General features: G+C 44.6%; 1 protein-coding gene and 1 long non-coding RNA gene across 22 annotated transcripts in view; one reads left to right on the top strand and one right to left on the bottom strand.

Moving 5' to 3' along the window:
- The window catches only part of CAMTA1 (calmodulin binding transcription activator 1), an 848042-nt gene that overhangs the window by 554592 nt on the left and 266280 nt on the right, over positions 1-27170 (bottom strand). For all 21 annotated transcript variants that reach the window (XM_072819831.1, XM_072819825.1, XM_072819824.1 and 18 more), the window contains one exon: positions 9809-9876. In XM_072819831.1, the coding sequence (XP_072675932.1) occupies positions 9809-9876 (68 nt within the window). The remainder of the gene's footprint in view (positions 1-9808; positions 9877-27170) is intronic.
- Positions 4659-12761, top strand: LOC140630160 (uncharacterized). The gene is made up of 3 exons (XR_012027966.1): positions 4659-4904; positions 6353-6484; positions 7058-12761. It is a non-coding gene; the product is annotated as an uncharacterized lncRNA (long non-coding RNA).

Here is a 27170-nt window from a genome sequence, read left to right on the forward strand (position 1 = left end):
AGAGTCCCCTCAAATGAAGTACCTCAACCAACAGTAAATTTTCTACCCAGTGAGGTCAGTGCAGCCACTATGGAAGAATTTATTTTTTCTTTTAGGAGAAATTTTATTTCATCCCATCTTATTAAATTCTTGAATGAAAAGAAGGAAATTTTTCCCAGAAATATTGCTCTTACAAAAGAGAACAGTGACAGAAGGACAGTGTGTGTGTGTGTGTGCATGTGTACCCCTGTGTGGGTGGGTGTTGTGTACTTGTGTATGTCACATACATGTGTATATGTGCATAAGTGTATGTGTGTATCTGTAGGTATGCATGTGTAAACATGTGTGTCAGCACATGTATGTGTCTATACCTATCTATGGACATGTATGTCCATGTGTGTCAGCATATTATACATGCATGCAGGTGCACCTGTGTGTCTACAGGTGTGTATGCATGTATCATGTGTGTGTGTTTGTGTGCATGCATATAAACACACCACACAAAGTAAAAGCTCACATGGAAAGTGGAATATGCTGGAGAACCAGGAAAGGTTTTCTTCCTTTGTTTTTGGTTATTTTCAATTTTTTTAAAGCCCCATAATAAAGAACTGTGGGGAATCTCAGAACAGCAAAGACAGTAATAGCTCCTAACCAGACTGAGAACAGTAGGAGAACCTCTAGGCCAGAATATCAAGCTAATTTGGGAATTACTCATTACACAGAAGACCATGAATTGCAAAGAATGGTCTCTCCCGAGAACATACCTTCCCACCTAACATTGCCGCCAGGCACACGGGCAGCTCCCTTTACCTGCAGCCAGCAACAATTTATTAGATCAGAATTGATCTGCAGGAAATACCACAGACACCAGCCTGGGCCCATTACAGAAATACTAGATAATCCTAATTTTCCAAATCCAGGGGGGGAATGAAGACACTAAGAATGAACTGGCATGAGCAGAAACAAAGCCAGATCTCAGGGCGTGGGCACTGATTAGGACCGTAAATGCCATCGGTATGTGTAAGCACAATGCCAATAAGAACAACATATCTCGTTCTCAGAAACAGTCGTCGCTGCCAGGTCATCCTGCACAGACACCAGCAGGAGCGCCTGAGAAAGCTGTCCCCACAGGTGCCCCAGCACCTCAACTTTGCACCACAGGGGCCCTGATGAGAGCACCTTGCCTCCTACAACCCCAGGAAGACACATTTGTAGCCACATAGCGAGAGAAAGCATTAAGGCACATGGTCAGGTGACATGCAAGGCATACCAGATGGCCCCTCAGTAGCCCCCCAAGCCCCCAAAATTCTGCCCAGGGAGAGGCCAGCCACACCCCTTGTGCTGACACCAGGAAAGGCTCTAAACCAAGGGTGGTCCATTGAAGAAGGTGAGGAGGCAAATGCGGTGGGCGGGGGTGGGGGGGTCAGTATGCCTGTGGGGCTGCATCCTTGCACACAGGGGTGTGCACATCTTGGCAATGGGATTTCCAGGGCCCTGAGTGGGTTGTGCATTGTGAGGCTTTTCTTCCTGAAAAAGAGATAAAGAGAAAAAATAGCAAGAGAGTGAAACAGCAAGTAAGATGGAGCATGAGCGTGAGTGTGAGCGTGAACAGCAGAAAAGGGGCCAGCCAATGTGCAGGGCCAGCCGTGGACGAAGGAAAATAGGTGCAGACCCATAAGGATAGGGCAACAGCAGCAGAAATGGGAGTGGGACAGATGTCAAGACATCCTAGCAGAGTAGAAGCAGCCCAAAGCCACGTGCCCCACAGGGAACATCGGGACCAACAAGCCCACTTTCCTGCAGAGCCTGAAAAGACTGGCAAATTGCAAGAATTAGGTGCCAGAGAAGGCAGAAGTTTGAAATGAGGTGGGTGACAGGGAGAGTTTGCAAGTCTGTGCAGGGAACAGTCAGACCCTCCCAGGGCCTTACATCTACCCCGAGCAGCCAAGCAACCACCACTATTGGAGACAAACTTATTCTCTGGAGAAAGAATCCCTGTAAGACTCTTGACTGTGCAGAGGAGAGGCAGGAAACACAGATATAAACTGGGGGGGAATTCATTAATTGATGGTGAAATTCCACACCCCTTCCCTGCCTGGTTCCCAGACCACTGGCAGTACCCCGGAGAACCAGGCTGCTGAATCTCAGAATCCCACAACCAAAGCCCTTCCCCCAGGTAAGGAAAACACAGCATGGCAGAGCGAGATAACTAAATCCTCAGTTAGCTTCCGAGGAAGTCCAATGACAACCATCTAAACTTGACACAGCAAGAAATAGCAGAATAACACATGGAAAAGTCTGGAGGTAAATCTCAGAACTGAGAGAATTACAAGTGGTCACTCCTGGGATGTAGGATTGAGCTATGGGGCAGAGATCTGCTGCTCCTTCTTACAAGCCCTTTAGGACTGTTTGACTTATTAAACTATGTGCATGGATATTTTTGATAAAAATAAAACTACTGAAAGGAAGCAGAAGCGGCAACCAGGAGCTGGCAACTGTCTAGTCCAGGGAGACCGGAGACACAAAGGTCCACTCCCTGTCTCAGCTCCCTCCAGGAAGGCGGCTTGCTAGACTGGCTGTCCTGGCTCCTGGAACTGAGGAGGGAGGTAATGAAAGCTGGCCTGGCTGCTGGTGCCATTTCAACAAGCTGCTAAGCCCAGAGGAGGACCCATTACCCGCTGCCCACTTGCAGAGAGGACAGCAGGGGAAACCTCCCAGGAGATCCAGGGACACCGGGACCTGGGCAGCCCCTGTCCCCACACACAGGGCATCCTGGAGAGGTGGCCTCTGCCGGCTGCCCCTGCTTCGTCTCCTCTGCAGTCTGTGATTCCTGATAATGAACTGGAATCTGGGACAGACCCACTTCGATATGGAGGCTAGGGATTTCCCCACCACTGTCGAGACACCAGACACTTTATCAGGATCCAGGTCACAGCTAATTCCCTGCCTCATGGGGAAAGGTCTCAAAACTCAGGACCCTGAGGCAGATGCCTTCCGGGAAGGTCCCAGCGGATCGGGCTGCTCATGAGTCCTCAGGCAGCAGACACCGAGCCTACGAACCTCCTTGCACTGCACTTGCTCTTTGGTTAATGATGGTAGTTTGCACTTCGTCGAGGATTCGCTCAATATATTAGGCAAATACTGAAATGGATGTAACATGACACATCGTTATGTTAATTTGATAGCAGGTCCCCAATTCAGCGTAACGCAAAGGTCGCCACATTGAAATGACTGCTGACCCAGTTTATTTTTTCTTTGCAGCCGCAAAGAACAGAGTCCTTGAAATGATGTAGATATAAGGGCTGCCCTCTCTAACTCCATCCCCCAACAGAACCCCCTCCCTACACGTGCATGCACACATGTACACACACCCACACACACTTGCACACGCAGGGCCAATCTCTGACCACCCACTCTGCCCAACTAGACACAGAAAGAAGCCACTATGGGAATCTTTTTTTAATCGTTGTCAAATACAAGTAACATAAAATTTACCATTTTTACCACTTTCAAGTGTGCATTTTAGTGGCATTAAGTCCATCCACAATGTGGTGCACCCATGACCACCATCCATTCCCAGAACTTTCTCATCTTCCCAAACTGAAATTCTCTGCATGAAACACTCACTCCCCATCCCGTCCCCCAGTCTCCCAGCCCCCACCTTTCTTTCCTCTGTCTCTCTGTGAGTCCAACTCTTCTAGGGACTTCACAGACTGGAGTCACACAGGATTTGTCTTCTTGTAATGGGCGCACTCCAGTGAGCGAGTGTCCTCTAGTCTAGCTTCAGCCATGCTGCCGCATGTGTCAGAACCTCATTCCTGTTTCCTTCTGAGAATTCTTTAATCACCCAAATAGGAGCTCCACATGATCTTCGAAATTCTATTCTGGTCTCTCAAGCAGCCTCCCCAGCAATCAGGGCTGTCCCAAGGATCAGAGGCCCTTCAAGGGGCCAGCAGGTTATGACCCCCATGCACCCCTTGCAGAGGGCTGTGGCCCTAGCAGCACCAACTGCATGGGGACCAGCCTGGGGCCTGATTGGGTTGGCTCTCTAGGTGGAGCCCTGTGCCCACACACTGGTCCCACTCTACCAGCCCATGCTGGTGCACACCTGCTGCTCTGCCCTGAGTCTGCACACCACCCTGTGCCCCATCAAAGCTCCCTGTACACTAGCCATTCAGAGACAAAAAAGACAGCATGACCCAAGGGCAGGGGGCTCACCATCTCACTGGGAAGGCAAGACTTACATACTGATGACAGCGAGACTGTCAAACAGTTGACGATACAGAGAATGTGGGCTGCAGAAGCTGACAGGGAAGAGGGCTCACTACAGGTTGATGTGTTTGCAGGGGCTCCCAAAAAGAAGTGAGATTCAAAGGACAGGCAGATTGGGTTGGGCATGGAGCATTCGAGATCTGAAGGCAAAAGGAGGGGACACGGAAGATGTGTTTGGAGAGCAGGAAGCAGCCCCCTAACTGTAGTAGGTGTTCTGAGGTAGGAGTCAAAGGGAAACACTGAAGAATATGGGTTAAGGCAGGAGAATGACCTTGGGCTGAGGCAGGAGAATGACCTTGAACTTGAAGCTAGAGTGGGACTTATCACATAGGAAATCTCTGAGGCATTGGAGGGGAACAATGATGTCACAAAGGAGCATTGTAGGACAGCTCATGCAGGGAGGGGAGTCCATCCCAGAGAGGGAAGCACAGCGGGAATGGTTCCCTAATCCAAGCGTGACATTGGTGGTACAGGCCTACCTGGGGGAATCAGGTTGCGAACTCCAGTCTGAAACACTGGCAGAAGCACTGGCTAACTCCATCCAAGGGACAATAGTCCTGGGTAGGGGACTGGTAAGCAAGAGCAGAGGACAGAGGACTCAGTGTCCACCCTCCCACCTGGCCATCACCGGGAGCACAACAAGCAATGCACAGGTGGGGTCTAGAGAGATAAGAGAGGGACAGTGGGATGTGTCTGGGAGTCACTTGGGTCTTTTCAAAACTTAGGTCTCACTTTTCTTTTCCTTTCCTTCCAGACTCCCTCCCTATCTTTGGCTGGTTTACTGTTTATTGACCACGAAGCATTTAGTGCTCATTATAGGAAAATTCTATTACTAGACCTTTAGTGCTTCAGTGTTAGGTGCTATCTATATAAATCTAATTAATTAATTAGATAATTAATAGCATCTTCCAGCCTCTTCTAACTAGTGTACACAGGATTCCTGGGACAGAAGTGCTTCCAATTTCATCTTAAGCTTTGCTTGTCCCCGGCTTCCAGGGAAGGTTGCATGGTTCCCAAGGGAGGAGCAATAAATTATTGCGATTGCTAAATTTTGCAGCCTTTCCCCCACCCCCACCCCATGCCCTGCTCCACTCTACATTCTGCACTGCAGGGGAGTGTGCAGTTTCCCGCACTGTCCATGCCTGGGAGGCTGCATCCAACTCAGGAACATACCTGACAGACACACCTGAGCCACGCTCACCAACACAAGGACGCTCTGCCTGGTGCCTGACTCTCCAGTGTGGCTCAGAAATTTTGGAGGTGGGAGGTGGGAAGGAATATCAAAACTATTTATTGGGCCACCTTTGAACCCCACACCCACACAGCGGTACAGCCTAAAAGGTAAGATTACAAGCTTTGCAATAAGATAACCCTGGGCTCCAGCTCCAGCTCCAACATTTGCTGTGCAGTCTTGGACAGATTGTGTACCCTCTCTGCATCTTGCCACCTGGCAGAACTGTTGAAAGGATTTAAAAGCACAGGACTAGGTCAATTAGCTGATCCTTGGGAGACACACAGACAAAAATAGAATGGAGCAAACCCAGCTCTCTTCCTTCACACACTCACACTCGTCTTCTGCCTCACTCTTGTTCGTGCCACAAACGTGCACTGAGTGCCCACCACATGTTCAGTGCTGTTCCAGGTACTGGGGACACCCCAGGAACACACCAATGCCTCGTGATATTGTCACTGTGGGGGAGAGGAGGTCAGATCATGAATAAGTGAATTAGACAAATAAATAGGTGAAATACATTGTGTGTCATATGGCAATAAGTGCTCCAGAGAAACATAAAACAAGAAAAAAGGAAAGGAGGTCTGGCTGAATGGGAGGGGTGTGGTTTTAAATAGTGTGCTCAGGGAAGACCTCACGGAGAAAGTGACACCAAATCAAGGCCAGAAGGAGGAGCCTGAAGAACATTCTAGACTGAGGGAATAGGCTCTTAATTCCAAGACTCCGAATTCACCTGGTGGGGTGGGATGTGGTGTGTGTGTGTGTGTAGTTCCCCTGGGGCCTCCAAATGGTATTATTATATTGCTGAGCACACAGCAAGTGCCAAATAAAGACGTCCTGAAGGGTGATTTTTCAAACTGCCATTTCCAGAAGGTCCCAGTTGCTGATAATATAATATGGGCTGTTTAAACATTCAACACTCAACCCTGCCATGGTGCCGCCGCCGCCCCCGAGGCCCCCAACCCTGGGAGCCTCCTTGTAGCACACCTCATTATGAAACAGGTGAGTGGGGCTCCCGGGACCTTCTCTGTAATTAGGGCAGTATCTGAGCAAGGGCTATATTTATAACCCCCAGCCATCAGCAAGCCACCGAGACAAGGAGTGGGTCCCTGAGCAGCTCCTATACCAACATCTATATGTGAACCGATTACAACAATTAATTTAATAGGGATTCCTCCACACAAACAATGTATCATTTTATTAGGAAACTCTATAAATGTCAGTGGTGCAATTCATTTTTATTAATTTTCTAAAATGAAATTAGCAGTGGCAGTGGCGGTGGCACACAGAAGTTGCATTGCCTTCTCATTCAGCAGAGTATTGGTGTCATTAATTCCTTAGTACCAGGAGGCCGGTTTGTATGAACTCAGCAGTTAACTGCACCAATTAATTTCAATACTAGAGATGGGAAGGGGGGTGGGGAATCCAAACTCAACTCAACAACTAATTTAGGAAGGTCCTTGAACAACCACAGCAACTTTTCCTCCTCCTGGGATGAGAAGCTTTCAAGTGTAAACACGAAGTGGATATTATAATACTAATAGGAAACGTTCTGTCTTCACCCTCTGCCTTCAGGAAAGAAATTCATCTTTCCAAAGCCTGAAGAAATTCTGGCAGATGTCTCCTGAAGTTGCAGCCTGCAGCAGGCCCGGGGACCACTCCTCGCAGACAAGAGGATCAGGAATATCCGCTGGCATCGACACTGAGCCTCATGGCATGCAAAGCAAGTTCACAAACACTGTCTCACTCGACCCTCATAATGGCCCAGTGAGGACAGGAGCATCAACTCCATTCCATACGTGAGGAAAAACAGGGGAGCTTTTAATGAGGAACTAAAATGACTTTCTAAAAGTCACAAAGTGATTGAGTGACAGGGCCAGGCCTCAAACCCAGCTTTGTCAATATCTGATTCCCACATTCCCTCTCTGCTGCACACATGCCCCTTGTGCCTCGGGATGGGAAGTCTCCTGGCTCTATTTATACTCCAAAAAGTCAAGTGAGTCAGGCATGACCGTGAGTGACATTCACTTCTCAACTGAAACCCAAACTCTGAAGGCTGAAACACGAGGCAAAATCCCCGCTTGAAATGTTCTACTGATCTGCAGTCAGAGGCTGTTCTGAAGCACAGCACGTGTCTGCGTATCTGAAATCAGATGTCTGGCCCGGGACGCGTTCCAGAGAATCTCACTCTCTGGCTAAAGAGAAGCTCTTTCCTTCCACTTAGATTCAAGGAGTGTTTCGCTGAGGAGTGAAGGGCGCACACAGAAGCCACAGGCTGCTCAAGATGAGGGCACTTTGTAGAGTCAGGGAATAGTGCAGAGAAAGAAATTGGACAGACTTCCTTCCCCGGCACAGAAACCAGGGCAGTGGTTCTCAGAGTGGGGCCCCAGGCTGGCTGCATCCCATCCCCAGGGAACCTGTCAGAAATAACAGGTGCCCAGGCCCCACACCAGGAGTACTAAATCAGAAACTCTGGGGGTGGGGCCCCGGCATGTGTATTTTAGCAAGGCCTCCAGCTGATTCTGGTGCCTGCTCAGGTCTGGGGATGTCTGCCCTGAAAGAAGATGCCCCCAGAAGAAAGAGATGAGTATGCCAGGCTTTCCCATAGTCAGGAATACGGCTGTGCTCACCAAACAGTAGATTGCATCACCATTTCCTCATCCACTCCACCCCTACCCATGCACCATGGAAGAATGTCGTTCCTGCACCTGCTTTTATTGGGCTTGGCCACAGGAATGGCTTTGGCTAATGGACTTGGGAGCAAGGGTGACAGGATGCCACATGCAGCAGGGATTCTCATCGTGCCTACATGGATTGCCTTAGGCTTATAAGCCTCTGCCATGCTCCATGACCATCTGTCCCAGACTGTGGGTGCTTCTTCAGCCCAGGTCCTAGAACAAAAAGATACATGGAGCAGTCCTAAACTCTACCAAAGCCATAGCCAACCCGCAGACCCATGAGCAGGGGGAAAAGAAGTCTGCTGTTCCACAGTCACTAAGTTTGGAGATTGTTTCTTAGATAGCATGATCGCAGCAAAAGCTAACTAATGCAAACCATTTGATTTTCTAGCAAAGGAAATCATGGCCCCAGAAGGCTGAGGAATGAGAACATCCTGCAGAGGCATTCAGGCTGGAAGGTCAAAAAAAAAAAAAAAAAATCAGAGCCAACCTCTAGCCCCACCTATGGAGATGTGAATCTCAGAATCAACCTTTCTCCTCAATATCCTCCAACATCCTCCAAAATGGACACTTTTGTCCTTGTCTAAATGATGCCAACCAATAAAAACTTAAGTTTAATAAAGTAATAATTTAAAGTACCTTCTAGAATGAGCAAGCATTCTAGAGGATAAGACCCTCTTTCCTCCGTGGCTCAGAAAGGACAGAGGTCAAGGAACTGGGCAAGGGGGCAGAGGACACACCCCCGCCCCTTTCCCTGGTCTCAGGTAACGTACCTGGAGAATTTGGTGCTTCTTCCCCCAGAGACAGACTGAGCTTTCTGCCTCTGAAGTCACCCCCACAGCCCAGCCACCGTGTGAGCTGCACTCTGGCCAACACCCATCACACTGACGAATGCCTGACCTGTCACCACTAATGGATACGTGGTAGCAATTGGTGGCCACGTATCTCCGAAGCTCTAAAGTATAACACACCAAAAATAAAGCTGAGAGCAGGGGAAGAAAGAAGAAGCTGCCTTTTAAACAAACCCCAAGCCCCAGCTTCACTGCTCTTCACACGGCAGTATGATTTGCGCGGCCGAGTCATCATCACCCATTCCCTGTCCCCAAGTAGTGTGGGAAGTACCCTGTCTGTGGCAGTCTGTTGGTTCAGCACATTTGCTGCATAATAAACTGCAATTTTAGTCCCTGCTTCTGATTTGGGAGATCTTCTCACCACAACCAGGAATGACCCAACTTTGAGTTTGTAAAACATGTTGAGACAAAGGTGGACAGTGAAGGTAGTTTCTCATTTAAAGACTGAGTTTCTAGAAAACACTAGAAAGTGCAGGGGGGTACTTTCCCAAAATAAAGTTCCCCTGATGTACCCACCCGCCAAGGCTTTCAAAGTAGCTGGCCGGGAGACCCAGGATTAAGCCATCAAGTTTAAAAGCTTCAACTTCGTGTGACAGCCTCCATGCTGTTTTGAAGCTGTCTGATTGTGTTCACTGCCACTGTCTTGGGTCAATTAATGAGACCTCAGTGTCGCACGCTATCACATGCAACACGGTATGTGCAACTTGCCCACGAACTGATCAGCCAAACCAGGTAATCAATGAAAATCAATCCATTTACCGTACATAGTTGAAGAACTGCAAGATCTGGGACATTACCTTGTCTTAGGGGATGTGGTTAGCCATTCCTCGTGTTTCTCAAATGTTATTAAATAAGCTGCAATTTCCTGAAACAGAAGAATAAAAAAATAATAATAACAATTAGCTCACATCAGCTCCTGAGACGCAAGAAACTTCTTGTTGCTTCCCAGCTGCTGCCTCCCTGGTGAGGCTGGACCCCCATCTCTGCCAGAAAGCACCGGACTTGGATGGTGCCTCTATTTTGATTTTGTTAAGCTCTTTCCATTCAGCCTGCCATACAATCATCATCAAAGCGCTGGATTTCAAAAGATGAGTCAGTGGCAAGGACAAAGATATTTCTCTGTGGGAAGAAAACACCAGACACAATTTCAGATACTAAATGTCATTAATTTGAAGGAGGGACAAACAGATGCCAACAACAGGTCTGCACCTGTGCAAGGTTGTCATTGGAAAAGTTTTGTCTGTCTTCTTCTGAAACTGGACTCATCTTTCATCATTTTCACAAGAGACGTCACATTCCCTCGGCTTGACTCCCACCCCCCCGAGCCAAATCATGCAAAGATTAAAAAGAAAAGATAAAGCCATACTCCAGAGCGAGAGAGAGAGAGAGAGAGAGAGAGAGAGAGAGAGAGAGAGAAGTTAACCTTTCCCTCTACTGATAACTTAATCTATTGAGCGGTGCTTCAGAAACAAGAGCAATGTCAGCAGAGTTTAAGGCAAAGATGGAGGAAATGTGGGCACCTGAAGGTAAATTAAATATTTATAAACACAACAACATCACTGCAGATAGAATTACTGATTTATTAATAATTTCCATAAAAAGCCAGTGGGCGACATCAACATAAGTCATTGCTCCAGCTCTGGGGCATGATATGGCCCATTACCTCCAGCTCCAAACGGATCTGCTAACATGAAATTGGCACGGATTGGGACTTAAATTAAGGTTGGACTCGTACACATTTCCCTTGATCTTGGTGATGATACAACATAAAGCTGCTGCCCTTGACCATCAAAACATGCAGAGAGGGGGCCTCTGTCTCAATTCTCTCTGCAACGGGGGTTTCCAGAGGGCTCATGGTGATGCAGCAGCCCATCTGCCTAGAGGCTCAAAGCCTTCCTCTGCAGTGAGCCTCCTCTGGGCCTGGACATAACGGGAGGTGACACCTTTGACCAGAGGCACTAAACCTGCCCTTGAAGAAAAAGAAGAGACGCTTCCCAAAATCAGGTTAGCAGAGCAGGTGAAAGTAGAAAATGCCATCCACACCATGCAGTCTGAAGGCCACAGACTCAAGTAGAGATCAGGATCTCCTATAATCAGCCACTACCACCAGGCAGCCAGTAACCGGTGACCCAGAGCCCATGCTGCCTCATTCTGGAAGCCCAGATCTTTCACAAAGAACCTGGCAAGCAGAAACTTGTGGCCAAAATAGAGCTCCCTCATTGCAGAGATTCCTGTCACCAAGTGCAGCTAAAGAAGCAGATCGACCAGCACACTATTCTCTCTCATTTCTGAAGCTGTTATATTCCATATTCTATTTCTTCTCCTTAGAAAACACCTTCCCTGAGGTCTTGCCATAGACACACACCACCTCCCTAACTATCCACAGTGGTGGGGGGGGGTCGCCTGCCCATGCTGTGTGCTCCCATGGCACCACACCATCCTCCATTGTGTATGATTTATCACTTTGCAACCTAATTGCTTGTTTACTTGGTAGCATCCCCCCACTGGATCATGAGCTCCTCGAAGGCAAGGAATATGTCATCACTGATATATCCCCAGGACCTAACAGCATCCTGACAGGCGTTTGTTAGGCAGATGGATGGACGGGTGGGTAGATGGGAGGGAAGGAGAAAGAGTTGGGGTGAGAGAAACAAATATGCAGGTAGAAGTGAGTCTGTGTGTCTGTGTGCATGTGTCCTGAGTGTGTTGTGTCTTTGTATAGGTTTATTTTTAGGTGAGGTATAGCTTAAAAGCAGCAAAATGCAGCAGTTCCTAAATAAACCATTACCAGTGCTTTAATTAACTCCAAGCCACTGTAGCAAGGTAATGTAGTATCACAGTTAAGAGCACATGCTTCAGAAGCAAACAGACTTGGCTTTGGGTGCTGGCTCTGCCACTTGTTAGCTGTCTGATCTTAAGCACATTGCTTACTGTGTAGAAACCTTGGTTTTCTATGAAACTGAGATAACACCACCTCATGGGGCACTCACAGGGAGCGACAATTCTTAGGACAATGACTGGCACATAGCAATGCCCACAACCACAGCTACCACTATTCTCATTTTGAGGTCCACGTGATGTGAGCTGCCTGTCTGGAGGCCCCTGATGACATAGCAGGGACCAAACTGGTGCAGCTCAGAAGCTGCCACCACTGCTGGACTTAACTCCATCTATCCCCACCTTCCATCCCTTTCTACCCTCTATGCTCACAATGAATGGTAACATCACAGTGGCTGTTCAGAGTTAGTTGGAGTTGATCCTTCCATGTATCTATTGATGCCCATTTGGCTTCACAAAACACTGACAGCAGGCTGTGGCTGGAGTCAGTGAGTGGATAAATTGAGCCACTTATGTATATCAACCCATCTACCTGAATTTCAGAAGTCTTGGCATCCAGAAAATAGGCTGTGCCAACTAGAACCCCTTGGATCCATATCCTTACCTTGGATTATGCCACAAGCTAAGTGACCCCTCCTGGCCCAGAATGATGGGGGCACAGTACATCCCAGCCACCTCCAGATTAATCACAGCATTCTGAAGACCCAAACACCCAAAGAAGACCTTCATGAACATCCCTCGGCCAGTGCTTACCCCAACCCAGCAGGTACCCCTGCCACTACTGCCTTTCAAATAAATAAACCCCCTGGACCACTTATTGCCTTCACTATTTACTCTAAAAATATTTTTTGAGTACCTATTTTGTGCCAGTCAGTGAACAAGACCACTGCTCTTAAAGGACTCATGGTCAAGTAGGCAATAGAGACAAGTTAACACGATGGAGCAGCATAAGCACCATTACAGAGTCACTAGTCCAAGTCAAGTCTGTAGCCACACCCGGCAGGTCATCTCAGGCCTAGTGAGCTATTGTATGAGCAAACAAAGCCACAAGAAGTCACAATGATTTATGATCTAACCTTTGAGCACTGACCACTGAGCACTATTACCTCCAAGGTAACAATACCTCCCACACGATGCCCTTTGGTGGGGCATTCATCCCACTTAAGAGCAGCCTTTCTGAGCAAAGGAAACTGAGTGCCCAGACCCATGTAATTGCCTCTGTGGTGCTCAAGTTGGCTGCCTGGCTTCCAGCTAGACTTGGCATGTCTGAGTCACCTATCTACTCCCAAACTCATGCTACCCAGTCCATGCAGCCCATTTCCCTGATGCAGGTCTTGGTCCACCTCATCATCAGATGGGCAGACCATGGGCCAGACCCACCCTCCCAAAGCTAAGGAGCATATTGGGAAAATGGATATGCACATGCCAAAGAACCAGAGAATACTAGATGTTAAATAGTGTAGACCAAAGTAAGGACCGTAAAAATTCAGAGTAAGAAGAGTCAGCTGGGCCAGGAAAGGGGATAGTTCTGTGAGGGAAGAGAGATTTCATCATTTGTGTCATCATCGCTATCATCACAATGGTTAACGTTAATAGAATGATGCCTAGGGCCTACCACTCTAGGACTTTATAAGGGATAATCTCACTTAATCTTCATAACAAATCATGAAGCAGGAACCATGCCTGTTTTATGAGTGGGAAAATTGAAACACACAACAGTTAGGTGGCTTGCCCAAGGTCATATGGCTAATCTCTGTGCAACCTGAACCAGAACAAGTGTGGAAAGATTCTAGAGTCTACACTTTCCACTACTGTTCTGAATTTATGATGTGCTCAGAAGGAGGAAAAGAAACTAGCACATGGAGAGTCATGCTTTCTCCAACACAGTTTAAGAGCTTCCTGCTCCCCACTGACCCGGAGGCACTTCATTCCCCCGCCACCCTCAGGGAACCGAGGGAAGAAGCCAGGCCGAGCATCCATCAGTAGGATTCTCTCCTCCCAGCAGGATCATGTTCATTTTCACCCAGAAGTCCTTGTATGATTCATGAGACCATCTACACTTCACTGACAGGGAAAATCCCTTGTATTCAGAAATCATTTACTTAAAATATCTTACAATGCAAAGAAAAGCAACAAACAAAAAGAGAGACAGTCAAGCTAAAGAAGGGAAAAAAAAAAAAAGATCTTCAGCCCAACTGTTTGGCCTTTCCCTCTTTCCTCAAAGCTCCACTAACCCAGGGCTCCAAGGAAGGCAAATGGAAAGAGATCTGGTCGACCTCATTTTTTATAGAGCAGGAAACTAAGGCACAGAGGAGGAAAGAGACTTTCCCAAGGTCAGCATTTGTGGCTGCCCCAAGCTGGGAACCAGGGCTCCTGACTCACAGTGCCTGCATGATCTTGTTGGCTCTCAAAGTCAAGTCTGGCCCAGGAAATTCATGGAATGCTCAAACAAAAAGGGAGCTTGCCCCCAAAGAAGTGAAAACAGGAACTCAAGCAAAATCATGTACACAAATGTTCACAGCAGCATTATTCACAGTCACCAAAAGATGGAAGCACCCCAATGCTCATCACAATATAAATGGATACACAAAATGTGCTATATATCCACACTGCAGAAGGCTGTTCAACCATAAAAAGGAATAAAGTTCTGATACATGGATGAACCTTGAAAACATGCCAAGTAAAAGAAGCCAGAAAATAAGAACACATATTGTAGGATTCCATTGATATGAAATGTCCAGAACAGGCAAATCCATAGAGATGGAAGGTAGACTGGTGGTTTCCAGGGGCTAGGAGAAGGGGGCAATGGGGAGTGACTGCTGATGGATATGCATTTTCCTTTTAAGGGGATAAAATTGTCCAGAACGAAATTGTGGTGAAGATTACCCAAAATTGTGAATGTACTAAATGCCACTGGTGGTAATAAAAAAAGAACAAGTAAAGAGTATAGACATCCAGCTAGGTGTGGCACTGGGATGCCAGCCCTCCTTCCCACAAAGTTGGACCTGAACCCAATGGGCTATACCCATGCCCACAGGCCTCCTCCAGCTCCCCAGCTCTCTTAGTATCTTTCCTCTTGGACCCTAAATACTGCAGCAATGCTGAGAAGAATGACCTGACTGTCAAGATGAAGGAATTCACTGCAGGCTCCAAAGCAAAGACTGTCCAGCTTGCAGATTTTAAATGTTCACTTTGTCCTTTGGACGTTCAAATAGAAAAACTGCCGCCAAATTATGGTATCTGTGTGTGGCAGGGGCTCTGCGAATAAGCTGTGGTGAGTCCCACAGGCCTCTGTATCTGCTTGGCACCAGGTTCAGCCCCTGCAGACCAGGGAGGTGGATGGGCCCCTCCACAAAGTACTGACCCAGCCCCATCCAGGAGGATAGAGGCAGAGGAACCAAGGGGAAGCATGGCTCCACGCTTGGCATCATTGTCTTGTTAAACGCTGCATTGTCGTGAATCTCCATCATCCAAAAGCATCATTGCCTAATTGCCAAGTAAGGCTGGGCTGGTTTGCCCTCCGGCTGATGAGGGCTAATGGAGGACTGCAAAGCCCCTTTTGGTGACAAGCAGACTGAGGTCATCCACAAGGGCTGCCCTGAGACTGGCTCTTTTTGCCCCTTCCCACCTCAGCCCGTAAGCGCTGATTCTGCCCATGTCACCTGCCTGGCCCTGTTCATAACCCTCCTCCCCCAGGGAATCTTCTCTGCTGCCTCACTCCAGTGAACTCCACTTCCCATAACCTCAATAATGGTTGCACCATTCCTGGCCTCTCAGAACACAGTACCCTCTGTTGCTAGCATTTCTGTGCCTGCTGTTCTCCCTTCCTAGTTTTGCAGCATCTGGGGAGGGCCTGAGCCTCTGAGTTTCAACACTGTAGAGTCCCAAACAATTCTGTACCTAGACATAACAGCAGACCTAGCAATGTAGAATGAAAGAACTCCCAGTTCCTTTGTAAAGGACACAAACAGAAAGAGCCCACGTCTGAGCCTACTCCTGCTGCAGGTTGGGGGTTGTGTAGGTAAACAGACAAGGGCGTGGTTGCTATCAAGGATCCGTGCCCTGTGTGCAGAGGTGCTACAGAAATGTCTGCTCAGCACTCCACAACCAAAAGCAGCACCCAGCCAGCCCATCAGTACCAGAGCAGCCCTGTCCAGTAGAAACAGAATGTGAGCCACAAATGCAAGAGGGCCACAGGTTTGATTTTTAAATTTCTGGAAGCTATGTCTTCAAAAAAGTAAAAACAAACACAAGAAATTAATTTTAATGATATATTCTGTCAATATATTTTATATTTTAACCCAGTAATTACCAGGTAAGGCTGGGCTTATTATTAACTCATTAAAATCATTATTATGATTTTGCTAATTTAAAGAAAGCAGTCGTGAGCTATTTTGCATTCTTTTTTGTACTAAGTTCTCAAACTCCAGTGTGTACTTTCTACCACAGCCCATCTCAGTTTGGAACTATCATACTGCAAGTGCTTAACGGCCATGTGCAGTTGCCACACTGGACATGCAGCCCTAGATACAGACATCAGAGAAACCCGCAAAAAAACAGTATGCCTGCATTCACAGGGCTGACGGGGAACCTCATGTGAATGCAGAAGTAGCCACAGCAAAAACTTCCCCAGAAGCAGGGCTCATGCCCCACTGGTCCCCCTCAGGGGTGAGGAGCCATAGTCCTACCTCTGATGCATGGGGAAGCTGCATCTGCTTGGGAGAGGATCCAGGATTCTCAGACAGGCTGAATTCACCCCCATCTCTCAGCGCAAGCTCGCTGTCACTTCTATTCTGTCTCCAGAAGGAGTCTCCCACTTTGGACACTCCATAGAATCATCCAGTCCAGAGAAACTGGCTTCCCCTTCAACAGTTTTGCCTGGAACAGCCCTCAGAAAAAGGAAGGGAATCCCACCCAGATCTCCCTGGGACGGTCCACCTTCGATCTGTCTTCAAGGCATGCGTTCAATGTCAGGGAAAAAGTGGGGTCAGTCTCAAGGGGGTCTTTAGAGCTTATTGGGACACATTAAATAGACAAAAACAAAAAAACTATTATGTAGAGATATGTTTTGTTTTTATACTCCTGAGTCCAAGTAATAAAAATATCTGTAGTCTACACAATCTCAGATATTTTTGCACACTAGAAAAATGAATCTTCAACCAAGGGATAATTTTTAAAGTTTATTTTTTATGAGAGTTCTGCATAAGGGTTTTATCTGTAAGGGACCAAAGCTGGGGGCTGGGGGGAGGGGAAGCCAGGACTCTCCTAGCAGCTGGCCCCAGCATCTGTTGGAGCCACGAAATGCAATTATATTACTCCCAAACGAGAAGTAAAAATATCTTGTTTCCAATACTCTTGGTTTTAAGACTCATACTTAATGTCCTCTGGGTATTTCAATGGTGCCAGATCTCTGTGTTATGTACTTTATTAGGGATGTGTGAATGTCATATTAATGACTTCTAACCAACATGTTTATAGTGGAAGCACATTTTCCCAGAACCCACCGCTCACTGCACTTTACAAAAAATAATTGGCCTTAATTTAAATAAATAACCATTCCATAACCCTCTCCCAGGGGCATCTCTCACCTGCAGGGCACCCCATACATAAAGCTAATGGGTCTCCTCCTCCATGATAAATATTCCAACCCTAGGTCCAATAGCACAATGTCCCTTCTCTATACATTCCTGTCCCCATCCACTGACATACTTCCCAAACACCCAGCTGGCCAAGCCAACATCCTTTACAGGATGTTCTGGGTCCCCACTCAGAGGTCAAAAACATCACCCCAAATCATGCCTTCAAAATGACCAGCTCTTGTAAACAGCTAGAATATAGAATAATGGTTTATATTTTTTATTTATAATAATGGTAGCATAGTTCTATGCTGATAATTTATGAGATTGTTGGTGATTAAGATCTCAGGGTTCCAAGGGCATCTGTAGGACTTTCTACAAAATGGTAAAGTAGCAATCCAGGATAAATTCCTGACAGCCTGAGCTTCCACAATAAAGCCTGGTCCAGTTGGCTATCTTACTTAGATACGGTAAAGCATCATCATGACCATTAAAGTGTCAATCCCAGCAGAAACAATGAACCCTCATAAAAACATTCAGAGAAAGATTTGGTGAAGAAGCAATATATCCAGTCTTTCATTCATTTCATTATCCGTTCATTGGTTCGATCATGTGATGAATTACTGAGCACCTACTCTATACCAGGCCCTATGCAAGGCCCTAATGATACAGGCATATGAGTAATGGTCCTGGGAAATACAGCTGGGAAGAAAGACAGGGCTGCAGGATCCAGGGCTATTGTATCAACCCCACAACAGTTGTTGATGCCAAACTAGCAGCACGGATCATGTGTCCATGCTGAGAAGAGAAGTGAAGGTCTCACCAAGGAGCTAACATTTAAACTGGGTCTTGAAGAATGAGTAGGAGTTGCCAGGCTGACAAATGGTAAAAACATTAGAGAAAGGAAACTGTGAGTGCAAAAGCAGGAAGGTGGGAGAAGCAAATGTGTTTGGGGAACTTTGAGCAATAGGAAGTATAGGTAGAATCTGCAGGGCCTGGGGAATGACACAACCCAAAACTGGAAGGTTAGGAAGATAACAGACTGGGGAAGAATTAAAATGACCAGTGAATGGAGTTTTACCCACAAGAACCAGGGGAATCATTGAGAGCTTTCATGTGGAGGGGAGATACAAGAAGAGCTGTGCTTTAGAAATAGCACTCTGATCGTGTGATGGTGGGGAGGGGACTACGGCCCAGAAAGGTGAGAATGGGATCTTGAACTACAATGTGAGAAAGTGGAGCAAAGTTGAATTTTTTCAAACGTGAAGTAAAGATGCTTAAAAGCCAATTGGCCTGAGCAAATGAGGCAATGAGGGCCTCTCCAAAGCAAAGAAGCCCAGGGTGCTGAATGTACCCAGAGATGTGCTGATTTGGTCTACACAGTATTTGTTCCCATTCGGCATATTTGCCAACATTTCAGAGATTCCAGCTTCTCTTGAAAAATAATATCTGGCAATTCTGGGCCCATGTTCCTGCAGAGTATATCCACTGGTTGGAGCTGAAGAGCAGAGCAGCTGCCCTTTTGGATGAGCATGAGCTTTCAGAAAGCTCATGCCCATCCACCTGGCTGGCTTTCTTTACTCACAACACCTGCTTGAACCTTGTAGGCACATGACTTTGTGGCTGATGTTTCTAGCATTGAAAACAAAGTGTATTTTAAGACATAAACCATATAGGTTATTCAGAAAGAAAATGGATTTAGAGCAATAGGTTTTTGAAGAGAGATATGCTAGGGGCATCTGGGTGGCTCAGTTGAGTGCTCAACCCTTGATTTCAGCTCAGGTCATGATCTCAGGGTTGTGGGACTGGGCCCTGTGTCAGACTCCATGCTCAGTGATGAATCTACTTGAGATTCTCCCTTTCCCTCTTTCTCTCCCATCTCTCTCTCCCTTCTTATTCTTATTCTTCTCAAATAAATAAATCTTAAAAAAAAAAGGAGATACATTAGCCAGAGCAGTCATTGCCTTAATACAATATTTGCTAATTAATCTGGACCTAAGATTTCCCCACCTTCTATTTCAATATTATGCCAGTTGTCAATGAGTATCTTTTAGCTCCAATTTCACCCTTATTTGTACTGTTTTGTGACACTGACAATGGGCCCTGTAAACATTTCTCCTGGACCAACCACTTCACAATAGGGAGCAATGAAGTCACCCTACAAGATGATAGTGGCAAGGAGACATCTCTTTCCAGTTTCCGCCCTCTATCATAGTGATATTGTTTTTAGATTTTATTTATTTATTCATGTGAGACACAGAAAGAGAGAGGCAGAGACATACGCAGAGGGAGAAGCAGGCTCCATGCAGGGAGCCCGATATGAGACCCAACCCCGAAACTCTGGGATCACACCCTGAGCCAAGGACAGACGCTCAACTGCTGAGCCACCCAGGCATCCCTCTATCACTATTATTAAGACCATCATTATTATTCAGAGTGGGAGCCCAGTGGCCACGCACATGACATCCCACAGCACGCTCCCTGGTAGGCTGTGGTTCTGGTCCTCCCAATACGCTCAAGCAACAACAGGTTACCTCTACAGACCGACTGCAGCCCATACCCTTTGGCAGCCAGCATGTTCCTGAATTGGACAGGTGCTCTGAAGAGGTCTAAATTTCATCCCATGGGGTTCACAGAATTGTTCTTGTCTTTAGATCAATTATGGTCTACTCTTCCTCAACCTACAGGTAGTAGCTGCTCTTCCAGAAGTATCTGGTACTTCTAGAAACCTCAGGATTCTTTTTACCCCTATTGGTAGTCAACTACCCTTTTTTAGTTAACAATTCTTTTACTAAATTTTCTCTGTTCAAATAACCAATATGGTTTCTGTGTCCTGACTGGACCCTGACTGTTAAGAATCATCCACAGTTCTGAGGATACTCGTGAACTCACTGCTGTGTCATCCTAGAAAACATACTAAAAAGAATAGGATAATGAAAAGACACCTCAAGAAGAAGCATGCATTGGGGGGAGTATCCAAGTTACCCCAGTGAGGACTCTACAGCAAGTTTCCCAGATAATCAGTTACACCGTAGGTTGTTTGAAAGGTATTGGAATGATGTGTACCCTTAATTTGTGAGAAGATCTAATCTGCCTTTTTTGGGGAAATAAAAAGCATTTCTTGTAGAATAGAAAAATGTCACTCCATCTCCCTCTGCCTTCGTAATTTGGGTCAAGTGACTTGACATTTCCTCACCTGAGCTCTGGGATAACACACTGTATTACTACATAGGGTAATATATGCAGATTCTAGGCACATGATTGTTGGGCTAAAACGTTTTTAATCAGTTCTGTTGAGGTATAATTTACATACAAAAAATGAAACTCCTTTATTCATTCATTCATTCATTCATTTTGCTGGAAACTCCTGATGTTTTTCTATGGCAATGTACTTTATTCTTTTTTTAAAGATTTTATTTATTTATTTATTTATTTAAGAGAGAGAGTGTGTGTATACATGAGTGGGGGAGGAAAGGCAGAGGGAATCTCAAGCAGACGCCCCAAGGAGTGCAAAGCTTGGACACAGGGCTCAATCTCACAACCCTGAGATCAGGACCTGAGCCAAAATCATGAGTCAGATGCTCAGCTAACTGAACCACCCAGGCACCCCAATGCACTTTTTTAAAAAATGAATACAATGTTATATTAGTATATGGTGATATATTAGGATATATTAGTATATGGTGAGTTTACAATGCTCACCATAATAAGTATAGTTACTACCTATCATCTGTAAAGTTATTACAAGTATTATTGACTATATTCCCTATACTGTACATTTCATCCTTGTGACTTATTTATTTCATAACTGGAAGTCTGTACTTCTTCATCCCCTTCACTATTTTGTCCATCCTCCCCACACCTCTCCCCTCTGGCAGCCATCAGTGTGTTCTCTGTATTTGAATATGTTTCTGATTTTTTGTTTGTTCATTGGGTTTGTTTTTTAGATTTCACATATAAGTGTAATCACATGGTATTTGTCTCTCTATGCCTGACTTATTTCACTTAGCATAGTAATCTCTGGGTCTATCCATATTGTTGTAAATGGTAATATTTCATTCTTTTTAGGCTGAGTAATATTCAATTGTGTATATATATCACTTCTTCTTCATTCATCTATTGATGGACACTTAGATTGTTTCCATATTTTGACTAATATAAATAGTGCTGCAATAAACATTGGGGTGCACATATCTTTTTTTAATCACTCTTTTCATCTTCCTCAAGTAAATACCCAGAAGTGGTATGGCTGGATCATAGGTTACTTCTATTTTTAACCTTTTAAGGAACCTCCACACCACTTTCCACAGGGGCTGCATGAATTTTCATTCTCACCAACAATGCAGGAGGGTTCTCTTCTCTCCACATCCTTACCCAACATTTGTTATTTCTTTTCTTTTTGATACTTGCCATTCTGACCGGTGTGAGATAACATCTTATTGCAGTTTTGATTTGCATTTCCCTCATGACTGGTGATGTTGAACCTCTTTTCATGTGACTGTTGGCCATGGGTGTGTTTTCTTTGAAAAAGTCTATTTGGGTCCTCTCCCCAAGTTATGACCAGACTGTTTCAATTCATTTTAAACACACAGTTCCATGAATGTTAACAAGTATATTATGTATCTATCACCACATTTAGGACATAAACTGTTTCCAACACCATGAAAAGTCCCTTCATACTCCTTTTCCATCCATCTCTGTCATACCTCCAGCCTTAAGCAGCCATTGATCTGCTTTCTGTCATTGCAGATCAGTTTTGCCTACTCTAGAATTTTATATAAATGAAGCCATACAATGTATTCTTTTTGTATCTGACTTCTTTCATTCTTTCACTGTTTCAGAGATTAATCCATGTTTTTGTGTAGTAATCCATTCCCTTTTATTGCAAAGTATTATTCCATTTTAAAGATTTGTCATCATTTGTCTATTCATTCAAATGTTGATTGACATTTGTGTTGTCCCACTTGTAAGCTGTTATGAATAAAAGTTCATAAGGAATTAACATTCATTCACAAGTCTTTGTGTGGGAATGTGTTTTCATTTCTCTTTGGTAGAAACCTAGTACATGGAATCACTTGGTCATAGGGTAAGTATGTGTTTAACTTTATATGAAACTGCCAAACCACTTTTCCAAAGTGTTTTCACTGTTTTATATTTCCATCAGGAATGTATATGAATTAAAGTTGCTCCATGTCTTTGTCAACACTTGGCACTATCAAGCTTCTCAATTACAGCCCTTGTAGTAGGTGTGTAACCATCTCGTTGCAGTTTCAATTTGCTTTTCCCTAATAAATAATGACATAACATTTTTTCATGTGCTTATTGACCATTTACATATTTTCTTTTGTAAAGACTGTTTTAATTTGTGTCCAGTTTTTAATGGGGTTGTTTGTCCTTTTTGTTGAATTGTAATAGTTTATTTTGTATTTTGGACATGAGTCCCTCATAACATTTACACATTATGTGTGTTTTCTTCCCATCTCTGGCCTACTTTTTCATTTACTTAATGATACAATCAAAAAGCAGAAGCTTTGTTGTTGCTTGTTTTTTCTTTTGAGAGAGAGATGGCAAGGGGGCAGGCACAGGGAAAGGGAGAGAGAGAATCTTAAGCAGGCTCCACGCCTAGCACGGAGCCCAACATGGGAACAAAAAATCAAGAGTCTTATGCTCAGCCAACTGAGCCACCCAGGCGCCCCAAGGAGAAGTTTTTAATTTTGCTCAAGTTCAATTTATTTATTTTTTTCTTTTCTCAAAAGCTTAATTTAAGAAATCTTCATCTACTCCAAGTTCTCTGCTTTCTTTTGGGAATGTTTAGACTGTATTTAGTGTAATTATCAATGTGGTTGAGTTGAAATTTACCATCATACTATTTGTTTTCTATTTGTTCATTTGTTCTTTGTTCCATTTTCTTTTGTTCCTTTTTTTTCTTGGCCTTCTGTTGGATTAACTGATTTTTTTTTTAATTTTTAGTATTCCATTTATCTCCACTCGGCTTATTAGGTTTGCTTCTGTTTTAGTTGTAGTTGCTCTAGGATTTACATTATGCATCTTTAACTTAGCAGAATCTACCTTCAAATACTAGACCACTCCTGCATACTGCAGACTAAACACTATACTTCCACTTTGCCCCTTCTCTCATTCCTGATATTATCTGTTGTCATATACTTTACTTCTCAATTATGTTCTAGACCCTTCAAAGCAGGGATCTGAACCACTGATTATCTTTTAAAGAAATCAAAACTGAAGGAAAATATCTTAGGTTTACCTAAGTAATCGAAGTAAAATATCTTACATTTACCATTTTTAGCACTCCTCACTGTTTTGTGTAGCTCCAAGTTTTCATCTGGTGTTATCCTTCACATTAAATTCCTTTAACATTTCTTACAGCACAGGTCTCCAAGCAATGAATTCTCTGATGTGTGTGTGTCAATGTGTGTGTTTGTCTGTCTGTCTGTCTATGGGAAAACATCTTTACTTTACTTTCTTTTTATTTTAAGGATAATTTCACTGAATATGGAATTCTAGGCTGACAGGTTTTTTCTCTTTAGGACATAAGAGATTTTACTCCACTGTCTTCTGGTTTGCATGGTTTCTAATGTGAAATCTGCATAAATTCTTATCTTTGTCTCTTGTGTTGTGTCTTCCCGCCCTCTCCCCAGCCCAGCCTCTGGTTGACTTTAAGATTTCCTCTTTATAACTGATTTGAAGCAATTTGATTATGGTGTGCCTTGCTGTGGTTTTCTTTATATTTATCTTGCTTGGGGTGTATTGAGCTTCTTGGATCACTAGGTTTATAATTTTCATCAAATTTGGAAAACTGTCAACCATTATATCTTTAAATAAAGAGTGGTAGGCTTTGCTCTGGCAGGCATTTGAATTACTTGTAGATCAACTTGATCCTCTTAAGACTTATTCTTAATCTTTGTAAAGGTGGGTTTACATACCTCTTATTCAAGAAATGTTTTAGCTCAACTATTATTTTTTTTCCTTCTGTATTATATATCCCATTCATCCAATCTGGCTGCTCAGAATTTGAACACGTCCCAGTCCTACATGAGTTCTGGGAATTTTTCACCTTACAGCCGAGGTGTTTTAGCCCAGCCTTGGCAAATTTCAACAGTTCAATATCCAATAGCTATTTCCAGAGGACCCATGTAGAATTCTGGAGCACCTTCTCCACGAGGCTTTCTATTCTCTGACATTCTGTCTTCTGATACCTGGCGTCTCAATCTCCTCCAATTCTGATATCTGTCTCTTCAACTCAGCAAGATGACTGTACTCTGCTTGGGGTAACCTCCTTGAAACCACACTTGAAACGCCTCCAAGCTGAAATACCAAGTGGTTTTGGACTCACAATATCCTCTGGGGAACCAAAGTCCTACCCTGACTATTGCATAACATCTGAAAATATTCCACGTATTTTGTCCAATTTTATACTGTTTATAGCGAGAGGAAAAATCTGGTCCCAGTTACTCCACCAGACAGCAGCAAAAGTCTTTACCATGAATTTTTAGATTTTTAGATTTTTGTTTTATTTTTTTTTGAGAAGTCAGCAATCTGGTGAATAAAGGACATAGCCTGGGTTAAAATTTCAAGGGTACCATTGCTGCCTTAGAGAGAGGTTACCCTGAAGTCTATGGGGATCCAAGCTTTCTCCAGTATCAAAAAGTGGGAGGAAGAGATAATGTCCAGGGACAACTGAATACTGATTCTGTCTTAACAACACCCACCCTTCACTTCTACCCTTGGATGAAGATGTAGACTTGCTGATCTGACAGATTCAGTTCAAGAATCAGAAGAGCCTAAAAGAGCACAGATTGTTGTTATAAGTCCTTCCAGAATAGTGATATAAACCTGAATATAAAACAGAAGCAGTGTTGCAAGAATTTGGCTTCTTTTTCAACCTTGGCAGGATTCTATCTGTAGAGAAAGTGTCACTGACAGCCACACACTGCCAACTCCCATTAAGAACTAGGGACAGGGGACAAGCCATGTAAAAATATCCTGCATCTGCTGGTCTTTGTGTACCTACCTCCCTGTAAAATAAATTCTGAATCCCTAGCTATGAAAATCAGGAATTTATTTCTGTGTGTGTGTGTGTGTGTCTGTGTGTGTGTGTGTTCTCTTGCTATCAATAGATAACCCTACCTACAATGCTAAAATCTCTACCTCTGCTCTAGCATTAACCAATAGAATCCTTTGGAAATGGGTCTTAAATCATTCAAAGAGGTCAGAAAAGGACTTGAAGGTAACAGATGATGGTTCTGAGAGCAAAACTCTATAAGGACAGAGTAAAGGTGGGCATTTTGACTTGCTCTTGGCCCTTCCTGCCTCCCAGCAAAGCAGAGCAACTTAACTCTGAACAACTAAATTTCCTTGCAGAACAAACACTAAGACTCATCCTAACCCCTCCCCTACCCCAAATCCAATAAAACTAATAAAAACAGAAGCAAGCCATCTTAAAATTAACACATCCAAGATACAAGCAGAAACCATTGATCAAACCTCCTATCTTCCCTCACAGCCGACAGTTCCAGAGCAGCCCTAACACCCCATAATGGAATCCCATTATCTACAAAGGAAACTCGTTCCAGAAGAGAGCCACAAACAAAGAAAGAATCAAAGGAGGCAGGCAAAGGGGGAGACACCAGCACTCGCCTCTGCTCTCATAGGAGGGGTACAACACTCAAGCTGAGAGAGCCATTAGAACTGCAGCAAGGAGGAGGTACTTGCCATAAGTTACAGAGCTGAGAATGAAATTAAGGAAGAGTCCAGTGGGGAAGAAAGGCTTGAGAGCCTACTTTTCTCCATCTGTGCAAAAGCAAAACAAGCTCATTTCATGTAGGAAGGAAATTGAGTCAACAAATATCTGTCCTTAAATTCCAGAACCGCCTGAATTTGGAAAATACAGGATTTTAGCTAAAGTAGGGAGCAAGTAAGATTAATTAGCAAATGCCTCAAATCTTTAATTCACACTTCAAACAAACAAGTTAATTGTGTAGCTAACAGAGTGTGACTTGATTATAGGCCACTGGTGGCCATTAATAGATGAAAGGTGTTTGGATTTCAATAGTGTTTGGATTTCATAACCTGCCTTCATAAAAGAAGTTAAGCTTAGTCACCACCTCCATTTGCTAACACCTGTGATCATGAATCCCACATGGCAAGCAAGTACCCCCAGCTTTGAGCTTTTGGAACTGAAGAGTAAACAGGAGAAGAATTCATGAATTTTCTAGAGGTAATTGTTCTACTCTGCTTTGAAGAGCAGTTGAGTTTGGTCTCAGAAGGCCTTAACATATGCATGAACACAGCCTTCCTAGCTGACACACAACTCAAAAGGCCCACTACTATGCTGTTTCAACAGGAATCCCTTGGGAAGAGCAGTACAGGACCCGCCTCCAACCTGAAGATAATACTGATCAATCATGCAGATACCCTACCCCCAAAGACACAAATGTAGGTCCATCTCAGGCCTTAATTAAAACTACAAATGGGAGATGCATCCAAAACCTGCCCACTGATAGTCTGTACAGTCTTCTCTTTGACAAGCTGGGCCCTACCCTCAGAATCTCAGATTACTTTAAAAGGAAAAAAGAGATCTTCCTCTTCTCTTGTTTCTTGATAATATCAAGGAGTAAGATGAGTGATAAGGAGCCCACAAGCATCATACTGTGTCATTTGAAGAGCAGTATAGGCTGCAGGGCAGAAAACACAGTCAATCAAATCTATCTTCCTGAGAAGGTTG

Source organism: Canis lupus, chromosome 3 (genome assembly GCF_048164855.1).
Source record: "Canis lupus baileyi chromosome 3, mCanLup2.hap1, whole genome shotgun sequence".
NCBI lineage: Eukaryota > Metazoa > Chordata > Mammalia > Carnivora > Canidae > Canis > Canis lupus.